General features: G+C 43.5%; 1 protein-coding gene across 1 annotated transcript in view; it reads left to right on the top strand.

Annotated features, from left to right (window-relative positions):
* Positions 1–12,821, top strand: part of KCNQ5 (potassium voltage-gated channel subfamily Q member 5) — a 952,749-nt gene that overhangs the window by 778,365 nt on the left and 161,563 nt on the right. Inside the window, exon 9 of the mRNA XM_069726569.1 lies at positions 10,688–10,714. Within this exon, the coding sequence (XP_069582670.1) occupies positions 10,688–10,714 (27 nt within the window). The remainder of the gene's footprint in view (positions 1–10,687; positions 10,715–12,821) is intronic.

The raw sequence follows: 12,821 nt of genomic DNA, 5'->3' as shown, positions 1-12,821 counted from the left end.
AATCATACAGATTTAATTAACTATTTGGCAGAATTTGCATAGATGCTGCACATCTCACATAGCTCTCTAAAGAATGTGTTGACCTATCTAAAGGCAAAGCACAGCCATAAAATAATTATCCTCTAAGATTGGATGTGCTTTTGATGTCATGGATTAGGGTAAAAGAGTCCCATGGAATATCCAAATACAACTTTAACCTGAGCTGAACATCTTTCTTCGTGACCCAAATGTTTATTGCAAGCGCTGAGACCACCAAAGTGTTTTAAGCTGTTCTCCATCCTAGACTGTCAGATTAATTAATCAAGACCTTGGACCACAAGATATACAGCAATTTCTTCACCGTAAGTGTCAGTTGTTTTTTATAATACGTAAAAAAACGGTCATTGGTTTTTTTCGGCATTCTAGACCCATTTTTGGGTTAGTTTTAGTCCTCTTTGTGACTGTTTCTCGTACACAGTTTACCTGAGAATTGAGAATTTGGATAATGAATGATTAGTCCTGGGGAGAAAGAAGCAGATTTCTCTGATGAAATAAATTACAAAATTTTTTATTAAAAGTATGTTTTTCTCTGAAACATGCATGGCTAGGATACAACAGCCAGCGTCTGACACATGCTCCCCACAGTTTGGGCAGCATGTATCATCTGGCAGGTTCCCTTTAAGTGTAAGTTCTCCTTTGGTGACTTTTCAAAATAAACTGTCGTGTGTATAAAAGGAAACGTAATATTTCTGGCCACTATGTGACTTGTATCCTGCATTTTTATCAGGTATTCCCTTTGCACTGGAAATGTCAGCAATTTCTCTATGTCGTTCTGCTTTTGTGTCCCTCCAAATTCTTCCTCCCTCCTCTCTCTACAGAGTGTTACAGGCATAGGGTATACAGTCATGGCCAAAAGTATTGACACCCCTGCAATTCTGTCAGATAATGCTCATTTTCCTTCTGAAAATGATTGCAAACACAAATTATTTGCTATTATTATCTTCATTTAATCTGTCTTAAATGAAAAAACACAAAAAGAATTGTCCTAAAGCCAAATTGGATATAATTCCACACCAAACCTAAAGGGGGTGGACAAAAGTATTGGCACTGTTTGAAAAATCATGTGATGCTTCTCTAATTTGTGTAATTAACAGCACCTGTAACTTACCTGTGGCACCTAACAGGTGTTGGCAATAACTAAATCACACTTGCAGCCAGTTGACATGGATTAAAGTTGACTCAACCTCTGTCCTGTGTCCTTGTGTGTACCACATTGAGCATGGAGAAAATAAAGAAGACCAAAGAACTGTCTGAGGACTTGAGAAACCAAATTGTGAGGAAGCATGGGCAATCTCAAGGCTACAAGTCCGTCTCCAAAGACTGAATGTTCCTGTGTCTTCCGTGCGCAGTGTCATCAAGAAATTTAAAGCCCATGGCACTGTGGCTAACCTCACTAGATGTGGACGGAAAAGAAAAATTGACAAGAGATTTCATCGCAAGATTGTGCGGATGTTGGATAAAGAACCTCGACTAACATCCAAACACGTTCAAGCTGCCCTGCAGTCCGAGGGTACAACAGTGTCAACCCGTACTATCCGTTGGCATCTGAATGAAAAGGGACTGTATGGTAGGAGACCCAGAAAGACCCCACTTGTTACCCTGAGACATAAAAAAGCCAGGCTGGAGTTTGTCAAAACTTACCTGAAAAAGCCTAAAACGTTTTGGAAGAATGTTCTCTGGTCAGATGAGACAAAAGTAGAGCTTTTTGGGCAAAGGCAGCAAAAAAACCTATTGCTGTCTATGTAAAGGCATGCGTTTTTAAGCACATGTGTTTGGTTGCGTTAAAAACGCATGCGTTTTTATAGAAAAAAACAGAAAACACACTGATATGCCACCCCCCACCATAAAGGTGATAAAGGGATCCTAACCCTAACCCTAAAGGGATCCTAACCCTAACCCTAAAGGGATCCTAACCCTACCCCTAACCTTAACCCTAGGGATCCTAACCCTAACCCTAACCCTACCCCTTACCCTAAGGGTTAGGGTTAGGATCCCTTTAGGGTTAGGGGTAGGGTTAGGGGTAGGGTTAGGTTTAGGATCCCTAGGGTTAGGGTTAGGGGTAGGATTAGGGTTAGGGTTAGGATCCCTTTAGGGTTAGGGTTAGGATCCCTAACCCTAACCCTAGCTATTTCTGTTTATAGTGGTTTTTTTTACTTGATTTTGATGATTGGCAGCTGTCACACACTTCTCATCATGCGTTTAAAAAACGCAAACGCATGAAAAAACGCATGTAAACGCGTCAAAACGCCGCATATTTTTCACCACATGCAAAAATGCATGCGTCTAAAAAATGCAGCGTTTGCACGCGTTTACATGCGTTTTTTCACCATGCTTTTATTTTTAAATGCATGCGTTTTAAAACGCAAGTGTGAAACCAGCCAAACATGGCGGAGGTTCCCTGATGTTTTAGGGTTGCTTTGCTGCCTCTGGCACTGGACTGCTTGACCGTGTGCATGGCATTATGAAGTCTGAAGACTACCAACAAATTTTGCAGCATAATGTAGGGCCCAGTGTGAGAAAGCTGGGTCTCCTGTTATGGACCTGGTGATTAGGAGCACCCGGAACGACCTGATGGTTAAACTCACACAGGACAAGCTCTGGGAAGTGGGAGCTCTGCTGACCGCAACCCCTAATCCTATCACACAACTAGAAATAGCCGTGGAGCGTACCTAACATTGCCTAGACGCCTCTTCACAGCCTAAGAGCTAACTAGCCCTAAAGATAGAAAATAAAGCCTACCTTGCCTCAGAGAAATTCCCCAAAGGAAAAGGCAGCCCCCCACATATATTGACTGTGAGTTAAGATGAAAGTCACAAACACAGAAATGAAACAGGTTTCAGCAAAGGGAGGCCAGACTTACTAAACAGACTGAGGATAGGAAAGGTATCTTTGCGGTCAGCACAAAAAACTACAATAGACCACGCAGAGTGTGCAAAAAGACCTCCGCACCGACTCACGGTGCGGAGGTGCCACTCTGCATCCCAGAGCTTCCAGCTAGCAAGGCAAAATCATGATAGCCAACTGGACAAGGAAACAATGAACAAATAATAACTAGCAGGGACTTAGCTTATGCTGGAGTAGACAGGTCACCAGAAAGATCCAAGAGTGAACTGAACCAGTACAAGAACATTGACAGCTGGCATGGAGTAACGATCTGAGTGGAGTTAAATAGAACAGCCAGCCAAAGAATAAACTACGTCACCTGTGGAAGGAACCTCAGAAGCAGCAGCTCCACTCACAGCCACCAGAGGGAGTCCATGGACAGAACTCGCCGAAGTACCATTCATGACCACAGGAGGGAGTTCGAAAACAAAATTCACAACAGTACCCCCCCCCCTTGAGGAGGGGTCACCGAACCCTCACCAGAGCCCCCATGCCGATCAGGATGAGCCAAATGAAAGGCACGAACAAAATCGGCAGCATGAACATCAGAGGCAAAAACCCAGGAATTATCTTCCTGACCATAACCCTTCCACTTGACCAGGTACTGGAGTTTCCGTCTCGAAATACGAGAATCCAAAATCTTCTCCACCACATACTCCAACTCCCCCTCAACCAACACCGGGGCAGGAGGATCAACGGAGGGAACCATAGGCGCCACGTATCTCCGCAATAACGACCTATGGAACACATTATGGATGGCAAAAGAAGCTGGAAGGGCCAAACAAAATGACACAGGATTGAGAACCTCAGAAATCTTATACGGACCAATGAAACGAGGCTTAAACTTAGGAGAGGAAACCTTCATAGGAACATGACGAGATGACAACCAAACCAAATCCCCAACACGAAGTCGGGGACCAACACAGCGCCGGCGGTTAGCGAAACGTTGAGCCTTCTCCTGGGACAATGTCAAATTGTCCACCACATGAGTCCAAATCTGCTGTAACCTGTCCACCACCGTATCCACACCAGGACAGTCCGAAGGCTCAACCTGCCCTGAAGAGAAACGAGGATGGAAACCAGAATTATAGAAAAAAGGCGAAACCAAAGGAGCCGAGCTGGCCCGATTATTAAGGGCGAACTCAGCCAAAGGCAAGAAGGACACCCAATCATCCTGATCAGCAGAAACAAAGCATCTCAGATATGTTTCCAAAGTCTGATTAGTTCGTTCGGTTTGGCCATTTGTCTGAGGATGGAAAGCCGAAGAAAAAGACGAATCAATTTCCATCTTAGCACAAAAGAACCGCCAAAACCTCGAAACAAACTGGGAACCTCTGTCCGAGACGATGCAAATCTGTCCGGAATGCCATGCAAACGAACCACATGCTGGAAAAACAATGGCACCAAATCAGAGGAGGAAGGCAATTTAGACAAGAGTACCAAATGAACCATCTTAGAGAAGCGATCACAAACCACCCAAATGACCGACATCCTTTGAGAGACAGGGAGATCTGAAATAAAATCCATGGAAATATGCGTCCAGGTCCTCTTCGGGACCGGCAAGGGCAAAAGCAACCCACTGGCACGAGAACAGCAGGGCTTAGCTCGAGCACAAGTCCCACAGGACTGCACAAAAGAACGCACATCCCGTGACAAAGAAGGCCACCAAAAGGATCTAGCCACCAAATCTCTGGTACCAAAGATTCCAGGATGACCCGCCAACACCGAACAATGAACCTCAGAGATAACTCTACTAGTCCATCTATCAGGGACAAACAGTTTCTCTATCAGCCTGAACCTTCTGCAGCACAAACCGCAAAACAGGGGAGATGGCAGACAAAATTACCCCCTCTTTGAGAATACCCGCCGGCTCAGGAACACCCGGAGAGTCAGGCACAAAACTCCTTGACAGGGCATCAGCCTTCACATTCTTAGAGCCCGGAAGGTACGAAACCACAAAATCAAAACGGGAGAAAAACAGCGACCATCGAGCCTGTCTAGGATTCAACTGTTTGGGAGACTCGAGATAAGTCAAATTCTTGTGATCCGTCAAGACCACCACGCGATGCTTGGCTCCTTCAAGCCAATGTCGCCACTCCTCGAATGCCCACTTCATGGCCAACAACTCTCGATTGCCAACATCATAATTGCGCTCAGCAGGCGAGAATTTTCTAGAAAAGAAGGCACATGGTTTCATCACCGAGCCATCAGAACTTCTTTGCGACAAAACAGCCCCTGCTCCAATCTCAGAAGCATCAACCTCAACCTGAAACGGGAGCGAAACATCTGGCTGGCACAACACAGGGGCAGAAGAAAAACGACGCTTCAACTCCTGAAAAGCCTCTACAGCCGCCGAGGACCAATTGACCACATCAGCACCTTTCTTGGTCAAATCAGTCAACGGTTTAGCAACACTAGAAAAATTAGCGATGAAGCGACGGTAAAAATTAGCAAAGCCCAGGAACTTCTGCAGGCTCTTCACAGATGTCGGCTGAGTCCAATCATAAATGGCCTGAACTTTAACAGGGTCCATCTCGATAGTAGAAGGGGAAAAAATGAAACCCAAAAATGAAACCTTCTGAACCCCAAAGAGACATTTCAACCCCTTCACAAACAAGGAATTCACACGAAGGACCTGGAACACCATTCTGACCTGCTTCACATGAGACTCCCAATCATCCGAAAAGACCAAAATATCATCCAAATATACAATCATGAATCTATCCAGGTATTCTCGGAAGATGTCATGCATAAAGGACTGAAACACAGATGGAGCATTAGAAAGCCCGAATGGCATAACCAGGTACTCAAAATGGCCCTCGGGCGTATTAAATGCTGTTTTCCATTCATCGCCCTGTTTAATTCGCACAAGATTATACGCCCCTCGAAGATCTATCTTGGTGAACCAACTAGCCCCCTTAATCCGAGCAAACAAATCAGACAGCAGCGGCAAAGGGTACTGAAATTTGACTGTGATCTTATTAAGAAGGCGGTAATCAATACAAGGTCTCAAAGAGCCATCCTTCTTGGCCACAAAAAAGAACCCTGCTCCCAACAGTGACGACGACGGGCGAATATGACCTTTCTCCAAGGATTCCTTTATATAACTCCGCATAGCGGCGTGCTCTGGCACAGATAAATTAAACAGTCGGCCCTTAGGAAACTTACTACCAGGAATCAAATTAATAGCACAATCGCAATCCCTATGAGGAGGTAAGGCACCGGATTTGGGCTCTTCAAATACATCCCGGTAATCTGACAAAAACCCAGGGACTTCAGAAGGTGTGGAAGGCGAAATTGACAGCAATGGAACATCACCATGTACTCCCTGACAACCCCAGCCGGACACAGACATAGATTTCCAATCCAATACTGGATTATGGACCTGTAGCCATGGCAACCCCAAAACGACCACATCATGCAGATTATGCAACACCAAAAAGCGAATATCCTCCTGATGTGCAGGAGCCATGCACATGGTCAATTGAGTCCAGTACTGAGGCTTATTCTTGGCCAAAGGCGTAGCATCAATTCCTCTCAATGGAATAGGATACTGCAAGGGCTCCAAGAAAAAACCACAGCGCCTGGCAAACTCCAAGTCCATCAAATTCAGGGCAGCGCCTGAATCCACAAATGCCATAACAGAATAGGACGACAGAGAGCAAATCAGAGTAACGGACAAAAGAAATTTAGACTGTACCATACCAATGGTGGCAGACCTAGCGAACCGCTTAGTGCGCTTAGGACAATCGGAGATAGCATGAGTGGAATCACCACAGTAAAAACACAGCCCATTCCAACGTCTGTGTTCTTGCCGTTCAGCTCTGGTCAAAGTCCTATCACATTGCATAGGCTCAGGCCTATGCTCAGAGAATACCGCCAAATGGTGCACAGCTTTGCGCTCACGCAAGCGCCGATCGATCTGAATTGCCAAGGACATAGACTCATTCAGACCAGCAGGCGTGGGAAATCCCACCATGACATCCTTAAGGGCTTCAGAAAGACCCTTTCTGAAAATTGCCGCCAGGGCACACTCATTCCACTGAGTAAGCACAGACCACTTTCTAAACTTCTGACAGTACACCTCCGCTTCATCCTGACCCTGACACAAAGCCAGCAAGATTTTCTCTGCCTGATCCACTGAATTTGGTTCATCATAAAGCAATGCAAGCGCCAGAAAAAAACGCATCTACATCACGCAATGCAGGATCTCCTGGCGCAAGGGAAAATGCCCAGTCTTGAGGGTCACCACGCAACAAAGAAATAATGATTTTTACTTGTTGAACGGGGTCACCAGAGGAGCGGGGTTTCAAAGCTAGAAACAGTTTACAATTATTTTTGAATTTCAGGAATTTAGATCTATCCCCAGAAAACAAATCAGGAATTGGAATTCTAGGCTCTAACATCGGATTCTAAACCACAAAATCTTGAATGTTTTGTACCCTTGCATTGAGATGATCCACACAAGAGGACAGACCTTGAATGTCCATATCTACACCTGTGTCCTGAACCACCCAGAGGTTAAGGGGAAAATAAAGACAAAAAACACTGCAGAGAAAAAAAAATGGTCTCAGAACTTCTCTTATCCCTCTATTGAGATGCATTAATACTTTGGGCCAGCTGTACTGTTATGGACCTGGTGGTTAGGAGCACCCGGAACGACCTGATGGTTAAACTCACACAAGACATGCTCTAGGAAGTGGGAGCTCTGCTGACCGCAACCCCTAATCCTATCACACAACTAGAAATAGCCGTGGAGCGTACCTAACATTGCCTAGACGCCTCTTCACAGCCTAAGAGCTAACTAGCCCTAAAGATAGAAAATAAAGCCTACCTTGCCTCAGAGAAATTCCCCAAAGGAAAAGGCAGCCCCCCACATATATTGACTGTGAGTTAAGATGAAAGTCACAAACACAGAAATGAAACAGGTTTCAGCAAAGGGAGGCCAGACTTACTAAACAGACTGAGGATAGGAAAGGTATCTTTGCGGTCAGCACAAAAAACTACAATAGACCACGCAGAGTGTGCAAAAAGACCTCCGCACCGACTCACGGTGCGGAGGTGCCACTCTGCATCCCAGAGCTTCCAGCTAGCAAGGCAAAATCATGATAGCCAACTGGACAAGGAAACAATGAACAAATAATAACTAGCAGGGACTTAGCTTCTGCTGGAGTAGACAGGTCACCAGAAAGATCCAAGAGCGAACTGAACCAGTACAAGAACATTGACAGCTGGCATGGAGTAACGATCTGAGTGGAGTTAAATAGAACAGCCAGCCAAAGAATAAACTACGTCACCTGTGGAAGGAACCTCAGAAGCAGCAGCTCCACTCACAGCCACCAGAGGGAGTCCATGGACAGAACTCGCCGAAGTACCATTCATGACCACAGGAGGGAGTTCGAAAACAGAATTCACAACAGTCTCCCTCAGAGGTCATGGGTCTTCCAGCAGGACAATGACCCAAAACACACTTCAAAAAGCCCTAGAAAATGATTTGAGAGAAAGCACTGGAGACTTCTAAGGTGGCCCGCAATGAGTCCAGACCTGAATCCCATAGATCACCTGTGGAGAGATCTAAAAATGGCAGTTTGGAGAAGGCACCCTTCAAATATCAGAGACCTGGAGCAGTTTGCCAAAGAAGAATGGTCTAAAATTCCAGCAGAGCATTGTAAGAAACTCATTGATGGTTACCGGAAGCAGTTGGTCACAGTTATTTTGGCTAAAGGTTGTGCAACCAAGTATTAGGCTGAGGGTGCCAATACTTTTGGCCCATTTTTGGAGTTTTGTGTGAAATGATCAATGTTTTGCTTTTTGCTTCATTCTCTTTTGTGTTTTTTCATTTAAGACAAATTAAATGAAGATAATAATACCAAATAATTTGTGTTTGCAATCATTTTCAGGACGAAAATGAGTAATACCTGACTGAATTGCAGGGGTGTCAATACTTTTGGCCATAACTGTAGTTTAACCAGATTTTTAGATGGATTTGAGCAATTTATTTTTTAAGTGAGTGATCAGTGCAGAAGAAAAAGTACCGAAAGAAAAAGAGAAAGAAAGGCATTTGTCTTTACTAATATATATTACAAAGTTTTGTATCTTCACTAATACCACTGATTTATGAAAAAAGGTGTTATTATTATTTTAAGATGACGTTTTACCTCCCCTAATATGACTTTTTTATTAAATGTTTTTCATATTCTCAATGTTATTCCTCCTAGAAATGTATGAATAAATTGACAGCCGGGTGTTATCAGCTGGGGTTTGTCTCTGTACAGTCTGACACTATCCAATCAGTACTGATACTTTTAGCCTGTGTAGAGACACACTCATTTGACAAAGAAGGGTGGTAACATCCAGTTGCCAATTTATTCATAATGCAAAGGCAAAATGCAGAGTTGTGAAAAAAGATGCTGCGGAATTTTAATTTCATGAGTATTTTCTAAAGCAAACATGACAGGATTGGTGACAGGTCCGCTGGAATGGATTGTCCACATTTCTATTTAATGCTGCAAAGTAAGGCTCTGTTTAAAAATGTGAAAGATTTGCCTTATTTACCGACCGTAACTCCAGCGCTGCCTCTCAGGTGCTGATCTATTGCATGTGACTACTGCAGCCAATCACTGGGCTCAGCAGCAACGCTAAGGCTGATGGTGTAAACCGCTGAGCTCCAGTGATTAGCTGCAGTGCTCCCATGCTGTAGACATCACCTCTGCAACAATATCAAGAGAAGAGACAGCACCGGAGCGGCAGGAGGATAGTAATGCTGGTTTTCATTTTTTAAACAAGTTTTCCTTTTTAAGCCTCCTTCACATGTCTGTATATTTCCGATACCCGAAAAAGCGATACTGGTGTCAACAGTGTTTTTTTATTTGTGGGCCATCCATTTTTTCCCAGTATAGCTTAAGAAAAATCAATTCCAAAGCTTCTCCTATACTTTGCAATGCTAAACACATACAGAACACCATCCGTGTGCTGGCCATGTTTTACATGGACCCATAGACGTGTATTGGCTCTTGTCATCCATGCTTCCTGTTAAAAACTGACATGTCGCCGTGTGATTTGCATATACACATGATCCGTTCAAACACTTGGACATCTGCGTAGATTATAATGGGTACGTGTGGCGTCCATGAAAAATGGACGCAAACACGGACATGTAAAGGAATTCTTAGACAGATTGAACCTGTTCATTGTTAAACTTCAAACCTCCTTGATAGAGCATTTGTGGACATTAATTTGGAGCCTTGGGTTATTAGGTCTTTGGAAAGTATTTGCGAAGAACTATGAAGAACGCTGCTTGGACAAACACAATTATATGTTCATATTATGTGCTAGACAATATTTTCAATACAAGCAAAAATATAACCCACATACATTTATTTTCCAAATTGTTCCATGAGAGACAACTATTAATTGACTTTAATCTACTTCATCACTGCAGATACTATTAATCTTAATAAAAGTCTACAGCTTTCTGTAAAGTATGTGTCAGCCATGCATTTGCCTCATTGAGTGCTTTGCCAGTCTGCTGTGATATGTACTGAGCATGCTGCATGGAAAAGGACTGTGGGAAACATATGTGTGATGGATTTGCTTCAGAGCTTTGCTGCGCTGTTTAAGCTATAGCCAATTGTATGTTGTGTGTCCCATATTCAATAACAATTGCATTTCCTATTGTCCTATGCACTGTTTATATCACGTAATATAAATACAGTCCGCTTAATTACATTATTTTTCATTCTTTTTCATTAACTAATACCTGAAGGAAAGAACAAGGAGAGACATCTGGAAGGTTTGTATAAGTATGATTTATTCTTCTTTGATCATGATGGATATGCATAGTAAGCGTACAAGTGAAGGTCATGTTTAAACAAATATCAAAGATGTTACTCAATTGTAAGTCCATTATTGATACGTAAATTCAAAGTCACAGTAGAATCAACCAAAAGCAAAAAAAAACGTATGTGACCTGCCGATATGCCAACATTTCTAATATGATGACATGAGTCTTTTTTTATTAGTAAAGATTAGTCAAAGTTGAAGTAAAGTCACATTTTTATCTGCGACTTTTAAAGTGTACAAGTCATATGATCTGAGTTTTCGGAATAAGATTTCATTTGTAAAGCATGAGGAGTAGCACTATCTCTGACCAATATATGACAACTATATGCTGTTTTCCCTAGTTTTATCCTTTTAGATTCTCTAATTATGTGTTTTCGCTGGGTACTGACTAGCTAATATGATAGTTCATACATTGCACACAGGAAGTGGAGAAGATCCAGCTCCTCTTTCTCTCTGTAGGAATGCCTTGGCAGCTGCAGCACCATGAAGGGCATTATACAGCTATACTAAGCAACGTAGCTGTGAATACACCACTGGGGTGAGAAACACTTACTATAGCCTTCAACAGAGCTACTGAACATCTTTCTGCCTCTCCAGCACACTTTCCGATAGATTTCTGAGGTTAGCATGTAACAAAAGCAAAAAAATGCATGTGACCTGCCGATAGCTCAACATTTCTAATGATAAATATATAGTACGGAAGGCAAAGCTCCCTGATAGATTAGTGTGTTCCAATCAAATGAGTATCAATACTACGTCATAATACAGGTAATGTTGCTACATTTGTATTTTATAACATTTTCAATTGATAAATGAACGGGTTAGTCTCATTGTGTGTCTTCTGGGGTGCAGAGCTCCCCAGCCTCCTTCCTTGTTGCTGGGGTGTGGGTGCTCCTCCTAGAGTGATAGTTCTTTTTGAGGAGCATTGTCTTTCTGAAGACCCAAAGTGTGGCGCATTCAGGTCTGACAGTGTATTTGTTCTAAACTCTAGGCTGTTATCTTTATATTTACATATATAGATAAAAGTCACTCTGAACAGTGCAAGGCTCAGCAGCCCATAGGAAAGTGAGCAGTGATTAGGAAAACTACACTGGCTAAGTAACAAACGGGTAGCGCCAAAGGTTTGTGAGTTTGCAGGACTGACAGGAAAGGTGCGAGCCAAGGAAAACTGATGAGCAGCACTATCCAACTGCTCTATATAAATTAATAGTCTGGAGAGATTTGACTTGGATCTCATGAGGCAACTCCTCAGCTAATGTAGAACGTAGCTTCTGCACTTGTGTAACGTGGTGTAGGGCGGTAGCCATGGGCGTGGTACTCATCTCTTACACCCCGACACATTACATGAAGCTGGGGGTCCTGGCTGGGTGCGTGGACTTCATCTAAAGGGATGCTACACCCCTGCAGGCTGCATGTTAAACATGGCTTGGGTTGCCAGGATCAGATGTTGGCGGTTCAATTGAGAGAGACCACCAGTCAAAAAATAAACTTTTTACTGAGGGATAGCTTGGTGGGGATTATGTAGTGGGTACACAATTTGATGAATGTTTCCTTAACAATACGAAGCATTTTCACACACAGCCTCAGTTCCTTTCTCTTCACTCACTTGGTCTCTGTCTTCACCATTTCACTTGCCTTCATTACAACCCAGCTCAGTACAACCCAGCATAGTACTACAGTTAATGAGAGTCCTAGTTTCAACCCGCTGTTCCGCGTCTTTTTTGCTCTCAAGGGAACTAGTTTGCTAATATGGCTGGTACTTCGCTTCTCTGCTACTGACACATTTGAAATCCAGCCTGGGATAGTCTCCTCGTGTCATATTTTCTTGGCCCATTACCACTCTGAGTTATAAACTTGAGGGATCCTGTGCCAGTGCCGTCGCCCAAGAGTGGGCACACCCACCTATCCAGGCAAACGGCACTCACACGGGTGCTTGCACCAGGTGGTGACCACGGCCCTGTGGGGGGAGTCAGCCCATTTAGGGAGGTATAAAAATGGCCTATGGTGGACATTCAGCAGCTGCAAATGGAGGAATTGGAGAAGTCAGTAAGAGGAGG

Source organism: Ranitomeya imitator, chromosome 5 (assembly GCF_032444005.1).
Source record: "Ranitomeya imitator isolate aRanImi1 chromosome 5, aRanImi1.pri, whole genome shotgun sequence".
NCBI lineage: Eukaryota > Metazoa > Chordata > Amphibia > Anura > Dendrobatidae > Ranitomeya > Ranitomeya imitator.
The sequence above is the reverse complement of the archived record's forward strand: the minus strand, read 5'-3'. Positions and strand labels throughout refer to the sequence as shown.